This window comes from Acanthaster planci, linkage group LG02 (assembly GCF_054643075.1).
Source record: "Acanthaster planci isolate LZ-2023a linkage group LG02, COTS_SCS, whole genome shotgun sequence".
Taxonomy (NCBI): Eukaryota; Metazoa; Echinodermata; class Asteroidea; order Valvatida; family Acanthasteridae; genus Acanthaster; species Acanthaster planci.
In genome coordinates this window covers 9,102,754-9,130,165 of record NC_141778.1, presented here as the reverse complement: position 1 = coordinate 9,130,165, position 27,412 = coordinate 9,102,754, and the positions used below count along the sequence as shown (strand labels likewise).

The following is a 27,412-nucleotide window of genomic DNA, read 5'->3' as shown; positions in this document are numbered from 1 at the left end:
TTACTTTGTCACCACAATGTTGAGACTGCAAATTTACTGAGGCTTTGGTATTGGAACATGGGGATTATACTTCCCATAATATGATTTTACATATGTAAATACAACCAGTTGTGGCTAGTTGTGGTGCGTGCGTTCCAGCTGTTCGGCTTGTGAGTGCCCTCTCGCGTTTAAATAACACAACAACGTCTTGACCAAAGATTGTATTGCGCCGCGAAGCGGCACAAGATGGCGAACTTCACAGTTTATATCTAGGGGTGCACCCTGGTAATTAGGCCAGAAATATGTCCGCCGAGCTCATTAATAAAAGTTATAGACTCAAAATATTCTATATTAGAGGGTCCTGAGAGCCATGGAACTGAGGAATTCAAGAAATATGAGACTGGACCTCTGGGCCGGACTCGGGGCTTCCAATTCTGAGCAATTTGGATGCAATCGGGTATGAAAGTGGCACTATTTGAGCCATTTTGCTGAGGGAGGGCTTTTCAAAATGGCTACTTTTCTGGACAGGGACATTTTCTGCATTTTAGGGGTGGTCTGCTTCTGGTGAAAATTTCTCAAAAATTCATTGGTCAACCCCCCGAAAATTGAAAGGAAAATGAAAGAGGACATGTGGAACATCATTTTTCTGTGCAGCCTGAACACCTGTGAGAGTTGTGAGTATTTTTAAAATGTTTGTGAAGTATGGGGATTTATCACTGCTGTCTATGGGAATTTATTTGTAGTGGTGCACCCCTAGCCCTAGGAATGAAACTGCATGGACACCATTTGAGCAAGCGATACGCTTGCGCAATGCACATTAATGCAAAGGCGCAGGCGCCGCGGCAGGCACCTGCACCTGGTGAGCCTGCGCCTAAGCATTACCGTAACTGCGCAGGCGTATCGCTTGCTCAAAGGCGCTTATGGTAATTACACCCTTTGGGCAGAATTATCCATCTTGCGCCTTCGGCGCTACACGATTTTTAGTCTTGACGAAGCCTATTCCCCACAGGGCTGGTTTGATCCCCTTGCTTCGCTCGCGCGTTTTATATGATTATATAACTCTTCATGAGCCGTCCAAGTTCAATCTGCGACCACCTGCTAACAAGTACATGAATTCGAATTCGCTTGGTAACCAGGGAATATGCTTAGGACCCTGGCAAATCAATCGGGGAATGATCGATCTTGGCCGAGCCCAACTTATAGACTTATCGAGCCTCATCCAGCAACATCACACCTGTGTGTATGGCGTGCGACTGGCGCGTGGCTGAGCCTACTGCTATCTAGTCTTGGTTTCAAGACGTTAGTGATTGAGAGCGAACACCGTGGATAGTGCGCCCCCTACTGACTCACAATTAGACTGTGCGCCGGCTCGCACCTAGTGAGAGTAAGTAAAGTCTAGGAGTGCGAGGGCGCTCTTCAACAGAAATAAAACAACCATCGATCACTGACGTCTTGGGCCAAGACTAACTGCTATCAGGCCAGTCACGTTTTTCGTTTGGCAGCTTCTTACAACTGGCTCAAGGTACTTGTACTGCACATTGAACTTGTAGCTTGCAGCCCTCCCTTAAATAATACTGCACCTTGTCTAACTAGCGGCTGCGGCTACTTTCTATAGACGGGTGTGATACTCCCAGTCGCAGGCAGTTAGTTTTGCCGCGACTGAGCGGCATACATGAACCTTATGTATTTCAAGCCCGCTGGTTTCACACTTAACGATTTTGCTTGCACGCGATGCGCACGTTTCATTTCCAAAGCCACCAATGGGGGCAGTTTTTGTCGCATTGAAGATGGGTATTGTTTTATAGGCATTGTGGACAGTTTACACATAGAGGAAATATTAAAATCATTTAGCTGTATGTCAGGGTTATACGCCATTGTGGTGGAACGACTGACAAACTTAACGTGTGGCTTTCTTGTCTAAGTGCGATGTCGTTCGACCAACTCCTACGCCAGGTTTTGGCGGTGAACCTTCTGCAGTTCTTCGCCGTTGGAATTGGAGGGCAGAATACAGCAAAACCTCCTACTCCTACGTTGGGTGCATCTAATAGCAGGTAATATTGGCAATATTTATTTGTAGACGTGCTTGGTGTAGATTTATAAAAATTCGCGATGCCCCCTTAGTTGCAGGAGCCAGGTGTACCAGTCCAGCACCGCAGGTGTCAGTACTTTTTCAATGGGTCAGCTGTTTAAAGAGTAGCTGCAACCAATTTGTTTTAATACAAACCTTCAAAATGCACCTTTGTGGCTCAAACTCCTTTTTCCAACTTTTGTGTTGACTGTTTCCAAGGGCATTTTACTTCCTTTCCGGTTTTTATGCTAATGTATGTCCATATTCATGAGCAAAACTGGGATGTCATCTCAGAGAGAAAGCCTCAATGTTACATTGATTTTTACACAAAAAGTTCTGCATCTTTGTAGGTTTTGTATTCATTGTTGTTTAAATGAACATCTATATGCAATCATCAATTCGTTTCTCAGAAATGTTTGCAGAAAGTAAATTTTATGAACAGTATGAACAGTAAACCTATGCACTGAACTATGTCTTCCCTGAATGACATCACAGTAACAGCGCCCCCAGGTGTCCGGAAAGTTTTGATAATTTTAAAAGGTTTAAAAAGTGCACTTTCATTTCATTTTACCAAATAGGAATTCCAAAGAGTTTTCATACATTAAAGAAGTCTACAAAGTTGCCGAAAAATTGTTTCTAAGAAAAGTTTATTGCAGCTACACTATAAGTTTCATATTTTGTGATGTGTCTTTAATTTTTTGGTTACATGGATGCACCAACCTTTAACAATTACGTACATTTTTTTAAGCCAAAGCCTAAAAGTGAAGCCTGCACTCTAAAATAGTGTTCAGCAGTTACACCCAATCTTGCTATCTCTTTGTAAACATTTGAAAAGCTAGTATCTAAACATCAATGTTCAATGGCTATACATTATTGTGATCACTCGGAAAACAGGAACGTGTTTAGAGCTTTGTTTAGTCGCTCAACCTTTTTTATTGCAGTGAAAAGTTGAATTTAAAGTATAAAATAAAAAAGGGGAAATAAACTGTACATCAGATATTCCGTTTTTATGCTGCAGATATCATGAAAATATATTTCAAAATGTGCAGTTTGAAATGAAGTGTCTGTGTCGATGAGGACATGAAAACGTATAATAACTGGTATATGAAATGCAGATCTTGAAGAAAATCCTGGACAGACACTGACCGATTGTCACAAGATGGTCGTAAATTGGTTATTCACAGTTGAAGGTTAAAAAAATAAGGGTAGGCCTACTTCTATATAATGCACCGAGGATGCAGTTTAAAAAAATATGCAGTATTCAATTGCGTAATCGATGATACCAGTTTTTTCCTTTTACTTGTCTGTGCACAATTTCTAGGTAAATAATTTGAATGTAACAAGAATAGCACTCGCCAAGATGTGACGCAGTCTTGCGACAAAAAATTGTTGTACAGCCGGTTTGAGACACATTCAGTCTGACACAAAGAAAGAACACGCACGCCGGCAGTTTCGTAGAAGACATTTCCCCAAACGCATTTGCGACGTTATTTTGACCGTTGGCCGTTTCCCCCCCGCCATCACTACCTGCCCATCATCTGCACTATTATAACCAAATAATAATGATGAGCTTTCAGCAGGTGTCCTTCGACAGGTGTGTTGTCATGGTAACCACTCATTTAGCGACATCAAACGTGCATCGATTGTCTGACTCATATGCAGCAAGGTATGAGACGGAGAGAACCCCCCTGCTTTGTGTTGGTCATTGTCTCGTAGGAATCTGGGGAATTCCTTTCAGACATCTTGGGGGGGGGGATGTGTTAAGTAACAATAGTCTGGAATGTGTACAGGGATTGGACATGTTGGGAGGGTACCCCTCGGTCTCATTTCTTGCTGGGTATAGTCTGACTGACCTGCTCAAGATCAAATTGTGTTTTAGGTGATTGCTTTTGAATCACTGATGTATGACGACAGCCTGGTCTTATGGATATGTCGTTGAAGCCACAGAGATAAATTGCTTTTCGTCAATTTTGCATAAATATGAACAAACATAAGCTTTTCTGAAAGTCCATTACAGATCATTTACTCGCAAGTCAAGTTACAAGCTATTGAAATGACCAATGAAAAGGCATTCTTTTGTGATTGGATTTAAGACTTACACGGCTGTTACATGTACACTGCTTGTAACGTGAGTGCCATTAACGACATGCGGGCTTATGCATGCATGAATGGATCTGTTCGGGTGGATGCGCATCAGTGTTGCCTCTGTTAGCGTTTTTGCACTAGATCTAGGAAGTTTTGCCAATTGGGGTTCTAGGGTCCGTTTTTCTAAAAAAAAAAAAGGCCCAAACCTTGGGGTTTTTTAAAACATGAGACCATATAAATGAAATATGTATTTCAACATTTATATTTATACTCAACAAATATATTTTAACTTTTTACAACTTATCACGATACCATCCACAACAAAATCAGACAGGGAAACCAGTTTAGCACAGCGTACTGTAGTGCTAGTAATGCCATCAATGCCATGTGGCAAGTTTAGGCATGGCATTGCGCAACCCTGGGATTCCACCAATGGAGGGGCCTACTATATGCTAAGAACTGCACAGTCCAAATGAGTAACTCACCCACAGAGTTTTGGGATGAACTTAAGACTGTCAGGGACGGAAATGGAAAAATGAAGTTTGGGCTTCTCAGCAACTTCATGTGCGACCTCCTTGTCCTGCCACACAAAGAAGCTTTAGTTCTATTAACTTGACAAACTTTATCTTGGCTGCCCGTGGAAGTATTAACGATCAGAACTCGTCTGATGACTTTTGTGAGTTCTTGGATAACGACACAGAGAATCTCTCTCAACCGGTATAACACCGGTTCCTTTCGATTCTCTCCTTTTACACTTCGTTTTGCGGAAAAGCATGCAGTTAAAGCACTTGGATCTCTCAGTGACAACTGGTGTTTACCGTGAAGTCCTGTAAACTTCTGAAAACACCAAATCCAGCTATCTGTACCTCCTTGGCCAACTTTATAATTTAATCTCACTCCCTAGTTATTGTCACTGAGGGCTGTAAGATGGCCGAGGTGACTCCATCGTGATTTTTAATTAGAGATCTTTTTCAGTTCTCCCGCTAATCTCCACACTTCCCGAAATAGCAGTAAATGATAAACTGTTACCTGTTCTCCGCATGATTTTCTTATCACATAACACTCTGGTTTCAGACTGCACCATTTTGCATAATAATCTCAGCAAGGATTTTTAATAGTGAAGTTATAGATGTAACTGACCACATTCTCAACAACACGGACATTATGAAGGTAATAGGCGCCGCGCGTTTGGATCTTAAGATACGATTGACCACATGTAAATTCTACGATCGTAATGGAGTTAATGAGCTGGAAATAAAATGGTTTGAATCATACCTTTCAGGAAGAAAACATGCTACAAAGATCGATTGTATTACTTCTGATTGCAATCTGAATGGAGGGTTCCACACGGATTGGTTCTCAGGGCCCTCCTTTTAATTAACAGCCTTCCTTCCTTTTCCGGATCGATCCCATTCAGGAACCAAAGTGAGGTCGTATACGTCGATAACATGATATAAATGCATGTTTTACGGTGATATGGTGAATGGCCTTACGTGGTTCATGGACCAAAAACGTACGCTTTTCATGTGAATAAAACTTCGTTGATAATCATGGTACTCGTCCAAAGCTACCCACAGTGACACACAAAGGATTTGGGGGCAGGCTCAGACCGGATCTGATCTGGCGTTGATTTTTTAGGGTTTTAGTACTGATATAAATGAATAAATATACTGATTTCTTTCTTATGGAGTATCATTTGCCAAAAAAATCTTCCTTCGCACATTTCACATGATATAAACTAGATACTTTTAAATATTAACGTAAACCGTGGTTCACATTTCAAAATAGCAGGAAGCAAATTTCATATTAATTTAATTCCCTTTTGAAAAACTCTTGACCTCACACAATCCAGGATTTATGCACAAAAGAGATCTTTCTTTATTGGAGGGAATAAACAAGCCAATCAGTATGAGAAATATGAAGTGAATCCAGAACACCAATTCAGATGGCCATGAATTAAAATAAGAGGTTTACAGAAAATGCAGGATCCTGTTAAGTTAGAATACACTTTGAACTCAAGGGCAAAATGGCGCCAAAGTTCTAGATATAGAGATGAGATGCGACGAGTCGTTCCAAGGTGGGAGAACAGGAGTCCGTCATGTTGTATAGCGAGTTGGCAAAAGTGAAGAGCAAAATTTCAGCAGAAGAAATGTAACGCAAAGGAAATACTTGCGGATCTTGCAAGATTGATGTCGATGATAATGCCACATATGCCTTGGTGTACTTGTGCCGTGTATGCAAGTCAAAATAGCTCGGTGGCTGGGATGCCTGGGGACAGCTCTTCAGGTGGACTGCAGAGACTCCCCTCCAGACCCTCTTTCAGAACTTACAATTCAGTAACTAAGATAGAGAGCATAGTGGTCCATGCCACATTACTAATATAAAAACATTTACGAGGTCAGACTAAGCAACCGACTTTTTATGGGTTACGCGCTTTGGTACATGTAGCTGTACATCTACAAAGACCTCAAAATAAAATACCATCTTGCATGTAAGTTAACATGTAAAGGGAAAATTATATCTAAGAAACTGACTTAGAACAAATCTTAAAACTAGACGGGGTCACCCTAGGAATACATTGCCCAGTCCCACATATCATGAGGTAGGAATCAATTGGTGAAAACTCCAACTCTTAATCAGACTGGTTATATATGTATATATATGTGTATGTATATCAAAAACAAAGTCTAAAGCTTGACCAAGAGACAATTCATATCTCTAACTTCTGATGAATTCAACGCACATCAGCATCATCATCGGAAAAACATTACAAAAGCATCAGTCCAAACTGTAGACTATAGTCAGTCTGTCTATTCCTTCCTCCATGGTCTATCACATATACCGTGGATATGATGGGTGGTGAGTCCTGACATACACATATATACAAAATCTGCACATATTTCTCAATGCAGTGAAGGGAACAACTTATTCCCAGCCTCCACTAAATTATAAGTCAAAGTGATTGAAAAGTACAATCAAACCGCCTCAAATAATTCACTAAACAGATATAGCTAAATGTAAAAGCAAAGCTTTCCGAGGAAACATCTCTTTTGGATCTAGTCTTAGAATACTGGTTAGTGAAAATTACGAAATACATGCACCAAAACCTTCAACATCATAAATTTGCTTGGACTTCTCAAAATATCCCAAAGTCCAGACTTCATAAAATCAATCGGTACACTTCTTTTCACAATTTACAACAAGAGTCGAAGTGAAAATGCAATAACTAAACCCCAGAAAAGATACACAATAGTATAAAATGATATAAATAGTAACTCAAACTCACCTAAGATAGAGAGCCACAACACTCGTGAACATAAGGGGAAGACTTGCATTTTGAGGTCCTCCGGTCTAAAGAAAATAGTGCAGAGCGAAGACCAAATTCGGTAGGCGTGTAGTCAGCACGATGGCAAAGTTTGGAATGCCAAGCTTGCCAAAATTCTGGGGCAAACTGCCACCCAGAACATTCCCTTGCCACATGACTAGCTCAGGCTCTCATTGGACAACTTAAAAAATGTCACACATTACTCCAATACTGATTGGTCATTTTTTGTAATGTTAATGCATTACATGTTTCAACTTATTATTTGATAAGTCTTGATTTTAACTGATGTCCATGTAATTGGATCAGCTCCCTAATATGTATGAAAGCAGTTTGTAACTGAAAAGGCTACCCTTCAGAAATAAAAACATAAGACAATAAAAAGAATGCATGGTTGAATGAAATTTTGATTCACTTGTTTAAATTTAAATTTTCCCTGTTGTCACAATGCTTTTTTATGACAGTACGGCGAAAAAAATGGAAAGTTTACATTACCTCTGCATGATTTGTGTCTGTCGCACCTCGCTGTCAAGGCGTACTGTAAGAGGAGAATAATCCAAGCATGTCTAGGTTTGATTTTTAATTTTCACCATAGATAGGAATTGTGAATTGAAGCTTATCTATGGATTAATTATCTAATTGAAAGTGTTCTGTTGCATGCAGAGTACAAACCTGTCTATCAATTAGCCCTCAGCCAGCATGAGATTCAGACATATGATACGTTATTAATTCTTAACGCCGTCAGTAATGTTGCATAATTACTCAACCACCCTGTCTTTTCAAGTTAATTAACTAAGGGAATATTTATGGTGTTTTCCCCCACATCTTAGCATACACAGTGCCTTCAGTATTGATGACGTTATAGCACGGTATTCGGGCCAGTCCACGCGTCCCAATGAGAAAACAGGTACAAACTTGGCATTTTGGGCTTTTCTGTCTCGTTTCTTTTCTTTTGGTGGGGGTTCTTTTGTTTGGTTATTTCATTTTATTTTCTCCCTTTCCGTGATTTTGTGTGTGCACATGTGTGGCCTCGCAGTAGCAGTAACGTGCCTGCATACAATCGACTTCATCATCACTAGTATACCAAAATCCTGAAGGTAACACGCCAGACAGAATCACAGTGTCCTACAATATGATCAGTATAAATTTACAGCACGATGTTTTGAAATCGTCCTGCATGAAATCACAGGGACTTCTGCAGGTCGGTGTTTGCAGCATGATGCTCACTTCCTGAGAAACGACATGTCTTTCATTTCATCTCACAAATTTCGAGGTAACTGTGCACTACCATGCTCTGTTATGCCATGTTATGATTTGTGATTACTCTTCAATCGCAAAACTTCAATAAGCCAGGATTAGAAGTTAGTCCATTGTAAATTAACATTCTTAGTTCAGCGGAAAGCGACCATTTCTCGCTTGTAGATGCTTCATTTATTTACCTTTAAGTGTTGCAACCATTTACTTTTTAGAGAGTTCTTCTGGGATTATGTGCGGAATGTTGTAAATGTTTTAGAAATAGTGTTCTTGATTGGGCAAACAGAATTTTGGAGATGGGACTCTCAATGACTGTCACTTAGATCAAAATGGTCATGAACCGTTTTATGGAAGTGGAAAATTAATCCTTTCACTGAAGGGCACCCTATTGTGGAATAACAGGTCCGTTATGTTACATCTTATTCATAAATACCTCAACAGTTTCCCTATTCAACAGCGCGTCTTGACCGTGTGTTAACATGTAATAGTGCCCGGTGAGACTTGACAATGTCCGCTGCGTATAAACGCTCTGGCACCTGAATACGAGACGTTTTTATCCATCCATATCAATTAGTCAAGAGCCTGCGTGTGACGCGGCACGCAGAACTAGCGCCAAGCCCATATATGGAGATTATTCTATACACCTTGCACAAGGAATCTACCATAAAATTGGCGGGGTGTTCGGGAAAAATGAAATAAAATCGTTGGAAACTTATCATACACTGACTTCTTATGACGCTGACTAAAGGAAACGGATATTTATGAACGTGGATAAATACATATACGTGCTTGGCTAGTCTTAAACGTTAGTTTAGGAGAATGAACACTTGTCTGCGGCTCGGGCTTTCTCCTGCAGCCGGTATTCCGTCAGAGTGTGCGCGTATTTAATGGAACATCATTCATTAGTTTTTTTGTTTGTTTATTTGCTAACTTTGTTTCCCCTAACGTTTTAGGCGCAATAAATCTGTTGAGCATACACTGAGTAAGAGCGTAAAAAGTGTCCACCATTTCGCTTACTCTTGCAACTTACTTGTGTACAGTTGTGTCTGTAGTGATACCGGGCTTTTGTTTATACGCCTGTCATGACTTTATTGTCAGTTGGCATGACAAGGTGAGCTTATGCGAGAAAACATCACCACGAGTCCGAGTACCTCATTAGAGGCACTTGCATAGGCCTACATCACTGTCTTCATCGTATCACTGTTTGTGATTTGCATGGTACCAGTTCTCAAGGCAATCTCGAATGTGTTGCATTGCCACTATGGGCCTTTTCACTTATAAATTCACAATTATGCATGCAAGCGTATACTATGTGGTCATGGCAGGAAAAAAGTGACCGGCCAGGGGTACAAACTTCGCTGTCGTTTTCTCGAAGGTTCTGTAGATGTTTTCACTTTTTTCTAAAAAAAATTGTCATATCTGTTTCTCTGTTTGTAGGTTGTTTTTTTTTTTTTTGCTTTTTATTATTCTACATTTGTAGTTTATTTTATTTTTTATAGATATATTTTAGCTCAAAGTAAAGACTTTCTCTTTCGTGACAAGTGCACGAGGTCGACAGAAATCAGTAGGGCTCCCTTCCGTCTGCTTGAGCTCTAAATTGTGCAATACGTCAGGGTTTCATGCACGAACTTCACGCGAGTTGAAACTTGGATTTTCCAAATCCCTTCAACTCCGTTTGTTGCTTTGACTGGTTTTTATTCTCATTGTTAAATTTTTAGCCCAAAATTTGTGAATTATTGTTACAGCAAAATTGAACTGTATACCATTGTCCCTAGGGGTAAGTAGTTTCTTTACTTTGAAACACCATATGCCCACAGGCGGTTTGTGTATCAGGGATAAAGCCCGAACAGCGACGAGGCTGTGGTTTGGAAATGGTGCTAATGTACGCAAAACGTTGGCTGCGGTGATTTCATGGTGTGTGTACCCTGAATAACAAGATTGTTGCACGTGCTTGGAAAGGAAATTTCTGTTGACTTCGGCGCGAGACCAAATCTTTGATTCTTTATTTGGTGTATCACAAAACCCTCTTGAACCAGAAAATTTTTGCTATGAAGACACTAGAGGGTTTCCTGAAAACAAAAGAGAAAAGCACTCGAAGCGTCTGGAAAAATCTAACCACAAAGTTTTTGTACCTCTGTAGGCCTACATGTACATTTTAATGGGCCAGTAAGGCTTTCTGCTGCATGCGTCCGTGTGTTCGTGAAAGGGCCATTACCTGCTCTTTTAATCAGCAAGTTTGGGTGGCATTCCGCCTTGAGCTGAAGTAACCCCTTATTGGTTGAAAATAGCCGTGTTGGTTCAGTTCAGTGCAAGAGAATTTCATGAACTTGTTTAAGACTCTTCGTTTAATTTTTGTCAGGTCAACCCGATGACGTGTACTGTGCCTTTAAAGAAATAAACGTGGATGCTGTGGACGAGACCAACATGGTATGCATCTTCTCGATCTCCACTATTCAATCCGCGCGTCATACAATACGGCTGTTTCACAATAGTGCGCCACCAAGAATTTACAACGCGTTGGCCAATCACAATGCAAGAAAGTTGTCGAACCAATGCGCGTTTAGAAAGGGTCGACAAATTTTGAGCGTTGTGATTGGCCAACGCGTTGCAAACACTTGGAGGGGCTCTATTGTGAAACGGCCATATTACGTCCAGTTTTTGTGCCCCTCCGTCAGACCTAATCCTGTTTGCGCCTATGAGTGCGTTCGATTAACTTCCTTGAATACACCAGTGTTACACCAAGGGAAGCCTCGAAATGAGGCGAATCGAACGATGCAGTGTATTCGCCAAGGCATTCTGCGAAAAAGGTCAAGTCCCCGCCACGTTCCATCATGTCCATGTTCGAACAGTCCTTCCGTGACGTCATACACTCAGGCAGCCTCCGGAGCTAGAGACCCGCTCGCCAGCTGGGGTAGTGGTGGCTGACACCAGGACAGACACGAAGATCACGTGATGGCTAAACGAACGCTCTCTTGTAAGTTTGACTTACACGTGTAAGCCAATCGAACGCACCCATTGAAGAGAACGTCACCGAGCAACTTGGCTTATAATGGATCGGTCGTGATCTCTCTTCGCGATTCGTGAGTGTGTAGTTGTCGCAGCTTTAAGAAATCTTGCAGTGGACCAGTCGTGTAAATCTGTGCTGAATATTAATGGTGGGGAAAGGTGTGTGTAGGGGGTGCATGTGACTTGTGTGACCATGGAAATTTGAAAGCGGCGGGCCGGGGGACACAATATACACTATATGGGGGCGATGTGCATGATAAGATGTATCGTAGAAAATGTGTATCAAATCCATGCAGCATCTTACACCAGAGTGGCCTATGCTTTTAAAAGTTATCCTTTTTAATGATACTGCAAACATTTTAGTCGTTGGAAATCCAAACAGTTCTTCACAATCTGCTTTAATTTTTTGGCTCATCACAAAAAGGTGGGGAGAAGATTCAATAGCCCATCCCCCCTCAAAAAGTGGGGGTGGGATATACCCCAACCCCCTGGAATGTACGCCCATGCAGTAGACATTCAGCTCAACCTATTGTGCTACAATACAAACAAGAACTAACTGTTATAGGTTTTCCCTGGCCAATTGCGGAAAATGCGCTGTTTGATTCGTAAAATAAGAATTCATTTCGGCGTGGATTAACGACTTAAAAACTGGTTTCTTTTTCGCAAAATGAGCATTCGACTTTGTTTTGCATCCTGCAGTGCATGTGCATTACGTTTCAATAAGAGGTTACAAATAAGTGATTTCGATTTGACGTATTTGTTGCCAATTGTAACCAAAGTGTAATCTTATTTTCTGAATATCTGTCTTTTACCGTAAACCATCGGTACTGTTCGTTTTCATTCGCTGTAATTCAAATTCACAAAATTTGCGTTCAGTTTGATTAGAAATATACAAGGTTACAGAAATCATGACACCACTTTGGTAATGGAGGTAATGTTACTCAGGATGATAACGTGTTTGTTATCAAACTGCACCAATTAAAGTCTATGATTTTTCTGTATCTTCCCGTTCAGCCATTGCAAGAAGGCCGTGTGTGAACTTTAATGTGATAGTGGCAAGAAGTAGCACAAGAAAGAAAGGTTACCTCAGCGTCGGTGTTTGTATAGGATTCGTACAGTAGTCACTATGTTTTTAAAGACAACATGAATGGTCTATTTCAGTCATGAATATTCAAACATTTAACCATTCAACTAAACACTTCTAAGAATATAACTTGGTACTGTTAGTACCAAACGAATTCCAATTCTCGACCAGGTTTACGTTAAATAACACTTGGCTCGGAATGGCCTGTACTTTCTGTGAAATAGATTGAGTTCAAATTAAGATGAATGCAGGGTTGCAGAGGTGCATTCAATTTCGCGCAAAAATGAATGTCAACATTTTTCTACACCAGTGCAAATATTGAGAAATTAAACGATGAATTAATACGACAGAATTGCACCCTCACTGAAATAGAATTTTTCTTTATTAAATAGAAACGGGGATTTTCGTTCCATTTCGCTTGAAAACGAATGCTGCCATTACTAATTCATTTACACATTTTCCGAAATTGGCCGGGAAAACTTATACTTTTTTATAAAAAGTGACCGGTGGTAGACCGGTAATAGCAGAGGGCGCTGTTTTTCTCTTGTCATACCAGGCACTACGGTACTTGTCAAAAGAAAATGTACAAAATTTGTCCTTCACAATTACCCTCAGCACAGTTTCGGAAAAAGACTGGCCATAAACAAGCTACAAATAACATGATAAATAAGTAACTCCAAGAAACTGTAGAAAAGTATGATACATATTTGTGCACAGAGCTATGTAGGCTCCACTGTTCCGTCTTGGATGACATGAAACATTAGCTCATAAATCTGAAAATTTCCATGGGCATCAAAACCGAAATGTTGAAGTTTCTTCCTATCGCTGCCACAGAGGAAATGGAAGGCATAGTAACATTGCAATAAAGCTGTCCCACTCACACCGATTCAAGTCAAAAGAATGTTATTTTATGTCTCCTTTAAACCACGTCCACATGCGAGGTGTACCAGTGGTAGCTGTCCTGAGTGGAGCATTAGTATTCCTTTTTTTTTTTACTTTGGACAGGATCGTCATACTAAAGCTCCACGACATTACATATTGTAAAAAGACAACAGTTCTCACAAATTCCAAAGACTCACCAAAAATACCTTTTTCAACACCTACTGGCTTATGGGATTTCAAGCTATTCGTGGTGACAGACGACTAAGATGGAAAGCTTGCGGTAAGCACCATGCAATATCTCTTTTTGAGTCTGTGTGGTTCTGATAAGAACCGGAGAGGCTCAACGTTTCGGACAGTGTGCTCTGTCCGTCGTCAGGAGACTGACGACGGACAGAGCACACTGTCCGAAACGTTGAGCCTCTCCGGTTCTTATCAGAACCACACAGACTCAAAAAGAGATATTGCATGGTGCTTACCGCAAGCTTTCCATCTTAACCTACTGGCTTCTTTAAATGCCAAAGGAAAACTTTTGGGGCTTTCGTGATATTTCCGACTCCAAAAACCTGTCCAAATCCGACCGTTTTCGCTCGACACATGCACGGCACAAACTCTTCGCCGCCTCCTATTCAAATACGCTCGTCTAGATTTTTCGGGCCCAATAATGGGCGAGCATGGTCCTCCCAGACGCACGTATGACTGGCTTATACGTGGTTTGGGCACAAGACTTGTTGATCGTGACGTTTAGGAGTGCTACCAACGACTGTTTTCTGTTCAATACACATTCACGAACATGGATATTTCATAGAGATAATTAACTGACAGATGAACTCATTACATGTATTAATTTACACAAGATGGGCTTTAGATAGATGTGTCGGCAGTACATGAATTCATTCTTTTTCAATCTCGAAACCCTTGCAGATTCGCATTAATCCCCAATCATACTCGGACCCTTCCAGGAGTTCACAATCACCGCTACCCTGGAGCTGGCCTGGTCGGACCCGCGTCTGCAGAGCCTTCTCCCGGCTGACTCGCAGACTATCTACTCCATCCGCGGGAACGACATCGACCGGATCTGGCTGCCCGACCTGTACTTCCCGCTGCTCAAGGCGGGAGATTTCCACAAGATCACCTCGGTAAACAGGGTGGTGAGGATCGCCAGAGACCTGTTACCCGGTGTGTTTTACAGCATAAGGTGAGAGCTGTTGCTCTAAATCTCCTGTTCCCTGTGAGGGTTGTGGCAGTTCTACCCTTAAATCCCACTGAGCAAGGTCTTCCAAGTGTGTGAATCTTCTTTGATTAGGATGTGCCCCTGAAAGGGAGAAAATCACATCAGGGATACGATCCTAATGTGGATGAGTTGTGTGACCTGTCTGAGTAAATGTGACCACTGCGGCGAGCCCCTCTCTGAGATGTAAGGGGTCATTGAGCCCCCTCGGTGTGATTCCTACTCGAGAAGTTGAGAGTAGCATTCCCAACTCAAACCCTCATGGTAGAGTGTGATGTTAGCTCTTTCACTTAATTTGGCGAAACTCTCTGAAGTGTTTGAACAGACTGACCGTAATGAGTGCGTGTAACCGTATCTGCATGCCTTCCTGAAACGCATGGGTGTCAATCGTTTTTCAAAAGTTGGGGGGACAAACTTTTGACTAGAACTAAAAGTAAGTGCGAAACCCTGACAGCGTAGGATAAGGGGTCCGTTTAAAGGCCTGGGAAATTCAGATTCTAGAAGTAGGCCTACAGTTTTATCTAGGGTCCGAAAAAGTCATGACACAAGCTATTTGACTGACCTATGACAAAGAAATTTCGTCTCTACCACTGGTCACCTCTTACTTTTGAGCTATCTTGTGACAAGACGTGGACTCGATTACAAAACGGATAAAGCCCCTCCTGTTAAGGTTGCCTTCCTAATTGTGCGTGTGTTTTCCGTACTAGTATGATTAGTAGGTGTGAGTCTCTTGGTCCCTCTGAGGGTTGTGTTGTGAGCATGTGACGTGCCGTCAGGTGGGTGTTCCCAATTCTCAGGGGGTATGAGCCCCTCTGATGAGTACTTTCCCCCTTCTGGGGGTCCTTTGTCCTATCTGATGAGTGTGTGAGCCGCCTCCCACTTCGAAGTCAGTTTTCGTGTCAGGACGTATCTGAATCAGTCACTTTGTGGATGAGACTTCGTTGGTTTCCATTATTGCGCCACAGTGGATATGTAGCCGCAGCCGTAGACAAGAATGTAGACAAGAATGCCCATTTTGGACGAGTTCTGACATCAGAGATACTGGCTCAGACAGATTTGTGTTTCAAGATATATGGCTTCAGCTGAGAGCATTCAATGAGGTGTCGAGCTATTATTTCCTATTTTCATGGCAGGTTGACCCTGACCCAGTCATGCATCATGGATCTCTCCTCTTTCCCTTTCGACTCACAGAAGTGTGACACCCTGATTTCAACTTGTAGGTTGGATTCCTTCGATCTTTCTTCTATTTCTGTATTTCAGATTTGGTTATTTCGTTGATCTAGTTAAAATAGATACACGTATAACATAAATACACCCTGGTTCTCCCAACTCCCATTTTCCATGCCTTTCGAGTTTAAAAAAAAAATCTAATTATTACCCATAGTACGCTGCGAGTTAAATCCAGGGGCTTCCTTGACAGGAAAGCAGAATGAAAAATTCTAAGTTGTCGGTCAATTTGGCAAAATGTCAGCGTCTTTTAGAAAGAATATGCCCCAACGTGTAGGCCTGTAGCTTGTGGTTTTATCAACATCTGTCAACATAATGAGCTTAATTTCCATTTAAAAACGTGTAAAAACTAGACGCCAGATTCTTTTTCAGGTAATGTATGCCTATTGATCACTTGCGTGCTCGGTCCATGGACCATTTCAGTTAATTGGGCGTTCTCACCGATTCTTTTTGGTGCCTCACTACCTCTTGGAATTCTTCCATACCCCTTGGCCCACACCCCTACTGATGCTCCAGTTTTTGCTTGTCAGTTTCTTACTCTTCGACTGAGCTGCGCTTGTACTGGCTAGACGCACCGCCCGACTGGAGCATTCGACTCGGATTGGTCAAACTCAGTCAGCCTCGGTTCAGCCGGGCCAGGTCGAAAGCCTCCGAGGCCACTGTGTGGAAAACGTATCAAACAAGGGATTCTGAGCAATTCAACTTCAGTATGTATTTCCATTTTCACTTTCGACTGATGTAATCTGTATACTTAAACCAAAGAGCGCTATTTTGCATTGTGATACAGTAAACAACAGTAAACAAACGAACCCCCCGCGATGCATTGTCACAGTCGCGGTTTCGGATTCGCAAAGCTCTGCTGAATCATACTATGAGCGTTTCAGAAACGAGTGGATTTGGCTTATTAGACTTCAGTTTCGCAATTCGCTGGCTCCAGTCAGAGCTTAAACGTGTGGTTTCGAACGTTGCTTCAAAATGGCTGGAACCATCGAAACCAAAGTCTAAACCGAATCCACTCAATTCGAAAACGCTCTGAGCACGCACCTATGGGCCCTGAGCCGGACCAAGGCACAATTTCTTCTTGAGAAACAGAGGCTCCTTTGGAACTGCACTTCGCTGGTTCACAAACGACTTTGAAATGCATGCGTTACGGGCGCGTTGCTATACCAGCAAAATGAACACTCCCGACCATCATGGCTCTTTTCAACCGATGAGGGAGTGCTTCTTCTCAAGGCCGATAAGCTGCACTCCTCAGCCATTTCCCCATCATTTCAATGCACTGTAGTTCTTTGTTCCTAAAGCTCCGCAACCAAACTACTGAGCTTATTTAGGCAGTTTTGTTGTTGCACTTCAGTCATAGTTTTACTATCACAGTCACTATGGTGACCACTATAATAGTGGTTAGCAAACTTCGGCAGGTCGTCAGGACACGGATGAAGAATCACTAGCTAGGCCTAAGTGTTAAAAATCCCATTACAGCATTCAGTGTACAAACAGTGCTTAGAAAACTGTGCCTCCCTCTTCAACACTAAGGGAGCGAATGTGCATTTTTAGACATAGCTGTAGCTATACAAGTGGACTGTACTGCAAATGTGGCCGACAAAATACAAAGCGGTGGTCAGAAAAGTTTGTAATCAGAACAGAGCTCAACTGATAAAGTGAGTGTTAGAATTTCATTTAGAACAAACTCTTTGGGAGATGGAGACAAAGTTTTCGAATGGGAAATAGAAACAGATTATTTGAAAGTCATCGGAATGGAAGAAGATCGGCAAGTACGTGATATGAACCATAGAACCAGAAAAGGAAGTTTAAGCCCAAAATTTAACCAAACAGACGATGGCAAAGGCTTACTTCCCCAGTTTCCCTTGGCCCACCCCAGGCTTCAATGTCCTGAACCTGTCAATCTGCCTTCAACGGGATGGGGGACATTACGTCCTGAACGAGATGACCATCAGCTTTGTCCTGAGCTGTTTGTCCTGGCTTAACTACTGGCTGGATCCGGAGCAGACACCAGCAAGGATCTCGCTTGGGATTACCACTGTGCTTGCGGCCATCACTCAATCTAGCACTGCCAAGAGAAGGCTGCCAGAACTGTCCTATAATACGGTAGGTTTTAAAAGGCGACGCGAGTTTGGCGATTTAAAAGGCATTCATTGACGTTATCAGAGAAAATTTAGTGGCATTTAATTATTTCAGAATTACATGTAATGCTAAGCGTGAGTGATAAAGTTGATTGAACAGAAGACAGACCAAACGACAGATAACCGAACATCCCAAAGACAAATCCACCAACTGGCTAACTTTTATCTAGCCTACTGACTCAATAAGCCAACCGAACGGATTAATTACTGACCTATCGGCCGGCACTACGACTTGCCAACCGGCCGACCACCGAGAGAAACGACTAACCATTATCGCTGATCGAACAACTGAGCGATCATTTTTATTATTTGACGACTGACCGACCATCCAACGGTCTGATCAATCAACCAATGAACATAAATCAACTAATTCATCGACTCTTATATCAATAACCATTACGCTTCAACTCCTCTTCCAACAAACAATCAAACAAACATGGCAACAAACAGACAGCGACAAACAGATGGACAAAAAAGTCTAAGAACTGCTGTGTTTGAACTATCAGGCTTTAGACATCTGGCTTCTGGTCACTGTTAACATGACCATCATCAGCTTGGCCGAATACGGATTTGTCCACATTCTGGCTGGAAGGGCTAAGAAGCTAGAGGATAATTTGGAATGGTTGTTGGAGGACAAGCAGCAAAGGGCGGCAGCACCACGGCAACACGCCGAGGTACGTAGGAAAGAACACGCTTGTGGAACCAAGTTCCGCCTAGTTACTTTAAGTCTGAAATTTTGAGTGGAGCTAGGGTTGTAACTTGTTCCTAGGACTATATTTTGGATATTTCTTGGGAAGTGGAACAAAGAAATTTGTTGGAAAATTTGGGGGGAAACAGCAAATGATTGTGAAGTTTGTGAACACCATTGCCCGTCTTCCCCGTAACTGTACCTGCGTTTCAACGGCAACATTGTGAGCGAGATATGAATTGCTTTTATAATAAGGAAGCTTTTAATGTCTCAAGCCGGCTTGAGACCTTAGCCAGGATACGGGGATAAACGGTGGTTTTGTCACAAGTCAGCTTTTTGTACCCGAAAAGGTTTAAAAGAGAGTGCTCGTGATGAACAGAGATGCACTGAAATGTGTCTTTCCTAGTCTGCCTTAGCGAACAATATAATTAAAAGACTCCTGGTGTGTTTTAAGCAGTTGGCTGATTTATTTTCTCTCGGCTTGTTTCATCGTAGACTTCATTTGTCTTTCATCGGAATGGGCGGACTTCACTCAAAGCATCCAATCCTATGGCATCCACGGACGACGAACACCGACTAAGGAGGGCAGCTCATCGGTACCGGCAGGCAGCCAAACGAGTAGATTGCGCCATGCGGATTACCGTGCCGCTGTTGCTGATTCTTTTTATGGTCACGTATGCCTTTGTGTTCAGTGGGATCGGCAGGAATGATTCTGACGACTGTGAACCATAGCCTGGAACAGGGACTAGGCCTACTTAAAGGGTGCACCACTACAAATAAATTCCCATAAACTGCAATGATAAATCCCCACGCTTTGCAATAATTTTAAAAATACTCACAACTCTCACAGGTGTCCAGGCTGCACAGAAATACGATGATCGACATGCCCCCTTTCATTTTCCTTTCAATTTTCGGGGGGTTGACCAATGAATTTTTGACAAATTTTCACCAGAAGCAGACCACCCCTAAAATGAAGAAAATGTCACTGCCCAGAAAAGTTGCCATTTTGAAAAGCCATCCCTCTGCAAAACGGCCAATAGTGCCATTTTCGGACCCAACTGCATCCAAATTACTCAGAATTTGAAGCCCAGAGTCCGGGCCAGGCGTTCAGTGCCATATTTTTCCAATTCCTCAATTTCATGGCTCTCAGGACTCTCTAATATAGAATATTTTGAGTGTATAACTTTTATTAATGAGCTCGGCGGACATATTTAGGGCCTTTTTGCGAGGGTGCACCCTGTAGGATGAGCTAGGGTGAGGATGAAGTTGGGGGGGGTTGGAGAATATGGGCATTCGGTTACATAACTGGTACTCCGAAGAGCCAGTGAAGTTCTGCCCAGTAAACAAAAAGAGATCGTACATTAAAGGATTTTGTGCGTGAATTTCGAACTACTGTTGTACAAGACTCAAAATGTTCCGTAACACGTGTCTTACATTTGCAGTGTAATTTATTATGCATTAATAATCATGTGTTTATCATAAAAAGTAAAGAATTGGAGGAATTAAAGACATCTTCGAAGGACATTTGAATGTTCATATTATGATCTCATTTATGCATTTTGTTCCTTGGGGGAGAGGTGGGGTGGATTTGATTTGGTTTGATTGATGATTTATATATTTAAAAAAAACTAGTCAAAATACTAATACTCCCTTTACACAATAACAATAATTATCAAATTACAAGAATAGTTATTATAATTAAAATCAAATCGCATCACGTAAATTAACATAAAAACATGCACAAAATACAAAATCACATAATATCGATACAACCATTAAATAACCATGTGGGGCACCGCAGTGATTTCTTATATCTTCGTAATCGGTATCGTGGAATATGTTAAAAACAAAAATGCCCAAGATTGCGTCCAGAGATAACTTGATACAGACTAGGCATCAAGTTAATTACAGCAGACCCAAGACCCAAAGTCAACTGTTCACACCCAGAAGCACGTTTCTGTAAAGGGAACTTGTTTGCAAGCTCAGAGCACGTAAGGATGCATGGATAATTTATTATCCGAAGTGCTGGGCTCTGGACCTTCTCAATATTTGAATGAACCATCTTTCTAAACTAATCAGATTAGACACCATAACTGCGGTGGCATTGCACTCTCACACACATTCTTCAGCTTGACGCGCGCGTGCATTTGGCAAATCAAGAGACCTATTGGTCGAAGAGGCATAACGCGCGCGTACCACCTGTTCACGAGCGATGTGTCACCGCAGCCGCAAACGGCTTCTAAGTCTGAGGCAACTTCGATCAAGGACCACTAGTTAATTAGTGTTTAACGTACCTAGCGCACGTGCAGTGAAATTGAAGTGCGAACGACCAGAACGACCAGATGAGGACCAGACAGCTGCTCCAAATTTAGAAATGGGCGAATATAGACCTACATTTTGTAAAATAAACAAATCATGGAAGTAAATAAATTGAAGTATTAAGGGGCAATTTGTTTCACACGGATCCGGCCGGATCTCGATCAGTGATCCTGAAGCTGCAGGCTCGCACTATCCATTACGCGGGCTCTGCTGTCAGTAAATCAACGAGGGATCACAGTTTGCGATTCGGATCCGTGTGGGTTTCATTCATTCGTTTTTCGATTTGAAAACGAATATCAAACCTATCCAAAAGCATTTTTTTTCGTTTTTCGGTATGAAAACAAAAACAAGAAACAAAACACAACTTGTTTTCAGTTTTTCGATTTGAAAGCGAAAAATGAGGGAAAAGATTAAAATTCTTGTTTTTTTCGTTTAAAACGAAAACCTGAAGAAATTTTGATTTAGGTTTGAATTTAATCCCAATTTCGTTTGACTGCACACGTAATAATTTCGAGGAGGCGTCAAGGATGTCTCTGAGCACTTCTCACTTAAGGAAATTTAAGCTGCCTTTGAGAATGCGAGAAATTTCCTTTTGGGTTGCTCCTTCTTTGAAGCAACGAATCCCCCGTACTCCTTTAGTTCAGCTATGTTTAATTTGGTGGGTTAAGGCTTTTTTACATTAAAAAAATGGAACTAGATTGCGTTGTTGTTCGTTTTCATGTTGAAAAACGAAAACGAACGTGATTATCGTTTTCCGTTTTTGAATAAAAGACGAAAACGACTTGTTTCTTTTTTTAATTTGCACCCCTATATTTTGTGAGCAGAGCGCCCTCTTCGCTTCTCTAAGTAACAACTGAGGGCGCTTTAACCAGACACCAGTCAAGTGATGTGTTTCTGCATGGTGTGGAAATTTGTTCTATTTCCGTCATTTATTTCAGGGACTCTTCACTGCCAGCCTAGTCCATCTGGTCATTATTCACAGTAGGAATTGTAACTATTTATTCTTGCTCCAACATTATTACTACGCCAGCCTTGCCTAGCTAGCATGCCTAGGCCCAATCTAACGTTAGTCCGACAATGTCTGACAACATGTCCGAGTAATTTCAAAGTTGTACCCTTATCCTATACAAATGGCCTTTTTAAACATTTGGACTGGCGAAAGTAGGGTCCAAGTACCTTCCACAGGCCTTAGCATCCATTAACTCATTTCAATCAAAATACCTTGTATCCCGAATCAAAATCTTCTGAATTCACCTCCAAACATGTCCAAACATGCCAAAACAATCCTTAAACTGTCTAACATGTCTAAGGCACCTGGCTTGGCATGCTTAGGATCAAGTGAGAATCAGAGATTCTATAATGATAAGGTTTAGGCTACTTAGGCTTTGGAAGAAAAGAGAAATTTCCCTATCAAATTGGAAACGGTCTTGTCATCAAGCGTTATGTCGCCATCTTGTTCAGAAAGTGATTTGAACTGTATGTTAACATGGTTAATGTCTTGTAGCTGGAGACGACGTCAAGGTGCACTGGCCTATGGCCCAGCACACCATTCACTAAAAAAGTAAAAGCATGCCGTGTCAGCACACGCACGGCGACAACTGATTGCTGAACGCTGCAGGGTCCAGTGTATAGTTTTTATGTGATCACAGCTACAGGACATGTTTAGGTCCTATGCTTTCATCGCTTTGTTCTGCCATGTCTGCTTTTTCTTTGCTTATCAATTGAAACGCACTTGTCTTCATCAAAACAGGCAAATGTTCCCCACATTTCCACTTCCCAGAACCCCCTTGGCCTACGTCAGAACTGTATGGGGTTCGTTGCTCTGCCAATCCAAAACAAAGAGGCGGAATAACCATGGAGCGACGAACCATAGATCATCATTACTTCCAGAACTGTAAGGTTTGTATAAACCTTACAGTTGAGATGAGATGAGATAGCTACGTACAAACTCCAATAAACACATTTTGGCTTTAATGATTTTACCCTTTTACCCTTCCATCACATCTATTTGTGCAACCAAATTTCATACATGTCTGGTTGGTACATGTATGCATGTACTCTCAATAACTGTCAGCTGTGTGATAGCTTGACCAATCGCAACACAGCTCCTAACTTTTCCTTTTGTTTTCTAGACCCCATCCAAATGAAAATTGAGCTAAGATTGGTCATTTGAATGGAAGCAAATTAGACCAATCACAGTGCGGCTTTCATCTGTGGGTGACAGGAAAATAAAAGGAAAAGATTGGAGCTGTGCTGTGATTGGTCAAGCTATCACACATCTGACAGTTACTGAGAGTATGTGGCCATTTTCCAATATTCAACTTCAAGAATTTCACCATGTTAATGAGAATGCAAGGTGAATAAACCTCCCCACATGACATCTACATGTACCTTCACCAAGAAGGCATATACATGTATGAAATTTGGTAGCACAAATTGCTGTGATGGAAGTGTAAGTTGGCACAATCAAAACAGCCAAAGTGTGTTTACGGGAGTTTGTACATGTACATGGCTATCTGTAAGGTCTGTATAAACCTTACAGTTCTGGAAGTAGATCGTCATGTTGTAACGTCTTGCAGACTAGTTTGAAGGGAGTAAGACTCACAGCCATTCTACATCAGACATATTTGCTGATGACGTGTTTGTGACTACAAGTGACTGAGACTGAATATGCACATGTAACACTGTTGTATGGCACGTATTATTGGTAGCATCATCGATCATGGCAGCACTGGACTTCATCACTGTTGACAGCCGACTTGTCGACCCAATGACCGTGAACCCGAACACGGACAATGAGCTCTCCACCATCGAAGACTTCCTGGAGTTCTCGACAGCAGAGTTGAAATACTTCCTGCTTAATAAGGGGGAATCTATTGCTGGTGAGACTTACCAGTAGGGCTATACATGTACATGTATATAACATCCGTGACTGTATAGTCACCAGGTCCCTTATTTCGTAACTTACTGCAAAAACCACTTTGAATTGACAATAAGTGGTGAAATTAGGGATCTGGGAGTATACAGTCACAGATGTTAGTCAAGAGTACTTCCAGAACTATAAGGTACAACCCCACGTGCCCGATAGCCTAACTACTTTTTGTGAGTTTGTAACTCTTTTATTATTGTTGAACACAGCCCACTTACATCAGATCAGTGTTGATCAGGGTACATTTACTGCAATCAAAAATTCCAATTTCTCAGTCAAATCTTCCACAAACAAGCCATTCGAAATGATCCATATCTCTCTCAGATGTTTGATCTAGGGTTTTAGAACATGTGGTGGACTCCCAGTGTGCCTTCTAGCGCTCTAATTCTGGGAGTGGTTAAAGCTATGCAGAGTGTAAAATTAGCCCCCCCCATAGTATTTGGTCCAAAATGTACAATATCTGACACTAATTTCAAATTCTATTACGGAATTTGGAGCCAGGTTGACAGTTCAATTGACATCTAGCTTGTTCCTTTTTTGAACGAAAGGTTGCAGAGCTGAATTGGCAGAGCGTGCCATTCTGGCACAGCAGCGAGCCAGTAGCAGTGGTCCAAGCGAGCCCAAGAAGTTCAAGATTGAGCGAGAGGACAGTAAAGGAGAGTATGCCAACGTTCTTGAGGAATACAGTCTGACGGACCCTGACGTCGCTAATGAGTGGAGCGTGGATATCTCAGGCATTCCGAGCCTGGACATCGGGAAGATCTTCCACTACATCCTCACTAAAGAGGCCTTCGACACATACTACCTGAGCGAGTACAAAGCGAAGAAAGCGTACCAGTTTCTTGAGGCGGTCTGTGTCCGTAGCATCCAGGTTCATGTCGTGACTAACTTTGTCTTTGTGAAAGGGACCATTGCACCGTTGAACCAAACAGGGGATGGCTTTGATGCTAATAAGTCACCCAACATTGTGAAGATTCTGACGACTGCAGACAATGACATTGTTGTGTCATGCTGCTCCTGCACGTCTGACCTCTACCAGTGCTGCAATCATGTCATTGCAGTGCTGTTCCGCGTTGAGCGGCTTGCACGTGAAATGGAGGCACGTGACTCGGCAGGGAAAGAGCCAGACTCCCCCCCAGAGCACCAGGATGTCTCCAAGCCAGTGAAGATCAGTGACCTCTTCAAGAAGAAGGACCCCTATGCCCAGATGCTGCTGGAGCGTATACATAGGCCCTCGGCTGAAGAGAAGCGGCGATTCATGGAGAAGATTTGCCAAACCATACCCAATTGCCTCTTCGCCCAGATGTTCAAGGGCTCCATCGGTGTGACCCAGGGAGTTGACCAGGCCGCTCAAGGCACCACACCTGCCGCAGAACCAAGCCAAGCCCAAGCAACAACCTCCCGAGTGACAAGGGCGGCCCAAGTGACAATGCCTGCCCAAAAGACAATAGCTGCCCAATCAAGGGCAGCTGCTCAACCGGTTCCAAGGGCCATCCCAATTGCCCTGACGGCTGTCAACAATACAAAAACTGCCATTGTTATCCCAGTTTCCACAGTTATTGGGACCGCACGGGTCACCCAGCCCACTCCGACTACCCTTTCCTCTCAAACAGCAACCACCCATGCGCCCACTAAATAAGCTTCTTTGGGGGGTTTCTCTATCAACTCAACTTCATCTTGGGTTCAGCTGCAGGCTTCAGTTTACATGTGGATGTGAAGTCACAGACAAAGCTGTTGATTGTTTTTTTGAAGATTGCCACACGACCCATATCCAAACGACTGTCGTTTTATTTGTGGGCATGAAAGAGCTGTTTACAGAGTATGTGTCAGTCTTGCTTGTCGGAAACCATTTTTGATGTGAACTGTGGAGAGAGGGGAAAAGATGTACATATTGAGTTTGTCAGGTGATATGAACTTGTAACTTAAGCTGGTCACAATCTGTTTCAGTTATCATTGCACTGCATGTCTTGATGAGGGGAGGGCCATTGTTGTTATCAGCGGTGTAAATTTGTGCTTGGGATGGCAGGAGAGGGATGATAAATATTGTATGGCCATGGAAATTTAAGGGGGGGTGGCTGACATCCTGTGACACTAGGGGCATTGTTCGTGGTACAGATGTACATTTTTAGTGCACTCCCGAATCTGAAATGAAAGCAGCGTATTTATAGGTTTATTCCCTTTCTTCTTCTTTAAGGGGCATTGTGGATGGGGGGGGGTGCAATAGTATGCCAGACGAGAATGGAGAAGAGACCACTGCAGTCCCCTTTAAAAAATGTTTTTCAATATTTATTTATTATGTTTGTATAATGAATCATGCAAACCCAGCAACTTCAGCCAAGTCAGTGATGTTGCTTAAAGATTATGCCCAGCAAAAAATGGTTTGACAAATATGTCATGCAAGGTAAATAGCATGTGACTGGTTTTGTGCATTTTCCATAAATTTGCCAAGTGCAATTTGTCAGCTGGGTAGCCCCATGTAATTAATTGAACCCACAGAGATGCTATATTTGCAGTGGCACCACCTCCACTTGCATGTCAAAGGTGTTCTCAAATTTCAAGCGCTCGTGCCTCTTGACAAGTTACAACACCCAAGTGGTTCAAGAACCATTCAAAGTGCTTGTTCCACCTGTGTGTAAGACTGGGACTACCCCTGTGATGGCTGTGGTAGTTTCCACTCCAGTCTCTGACTACAAGGTTGGTTAATATCAGTAGGTTTTAGAGATATTTTAAACGACTCTTCAAAAGTTCCCATTCTTTTGATGGCAACTTTTGAATACAAAGTTTATGTTTATGTGCATCATTACCACTTAGTAGAGAGTCCCAACTCTTGTTGAAAAGATTTGTGAAATAGAGATGTTTCAAACAGAAATCCTTTCTGATCACATGTCCTCATTTTTGTGCTGTTTTCTATCTTCATGGAGTGGTCATGGGATTTTAAATGCCGTCGAAAATTGTTCAGAGCCTGCTTGTTTTGTTTAAAACTTTATCTGTGAGAAATAAATGTGCGTTGGGGGGAGTTGTTGCATTTTGTTTTGGTTCTTACCGGTTGCTTAATTTTCACATGGTATTTATACAGTTGCCAAGGAAATTGGCAACTTCATCTCGGTATGTGGCGATCATGGTAACTGATAATTTTGAGGCAATATTGGGGAAATGAATTTACTAAGAAAATTTTTCCCGTTAAATAAGGTATGCTCTTT

The 27,412-nt window shown here is 42.0% G+C and overlaps 1 protein-coding gene across 8 annotated transcripts; it reads left to right on the top strand.

The window, feature by feature from the left end:
* Positions 1-1,528: 1,528 nt before the first annotated feature.
* LOC110987993 (glycine receptor subunit alpha-2-like) lies at positions 1,529-27,233 on the top strand. 8 transcript variants are annotated; one of them, XM_022251214.2, is made up of 10 exons: positions 1,529-2,030; positions 8,285-8,361; positions 11,068-11,135; positions 14,640-14,875; positions 16,042-16,124; positions 16,666-16,842; positions 18,015-18,241; positions 18,783-18,950; positions 19,460-22,251; positions 23,995-24,132. In XM_022251214.2, the coding sequence occupies exons 1-9, from the start codon at positions 1,906-1,908 to the stop codon at positions 19,694-19,696; spliced, it is 1,398 nt and encodes a 465-aa protein (XP_022106906.2). In that variant the 5' UTR covers positions 1,529-1,905; the 3' UTR covers positions 19,697-22,251; positions 23,995-24,132. The 8 variants fall into 8 exon arrangements, with proteins under 8 accessions (XP_022106906.2, XP_086989895.1, XP_086989894.1 ...); XM_087133769.1 differs by lacking the exon at positions 23,995-24,132 and adding an exon at positions 23,863-23,988 and having other exon boundaries at positions 19,460-22,264; XM_087133768.1 differs by lacking the exon at positions 23,995-24,132 and adding an exon at positions 23,034-23,856 and having other exon boundaries at positions 19,460-22,273.
* The last annotated feature ends 179 nt before the right edge of the window (positions 27,234-27,412 follow it).

Coding starts and splice junctions, on each gene's coding strand:
- LOC110987993 (XM_022251214.2), top strand. CDS start 1,906: ATGTCGTTCGACCAACTCCTACGCCAGGTTTTGGCGGTGAACCTTCTG. Junction 16,843..18,014: donor TTCTGAGCAATTCAACTTCA/GTATGTATTTCC, acceptor GGCCCACCCCAG/GCTTCAATGTCCTGAACCTG. Junction 18,951..19,459: donor CACCACGGCAACACGCCGAG/GTACGTAGGAAA, acceptor GTTTCATCGTAG/ACTTCATTTGTCTTTCATCG.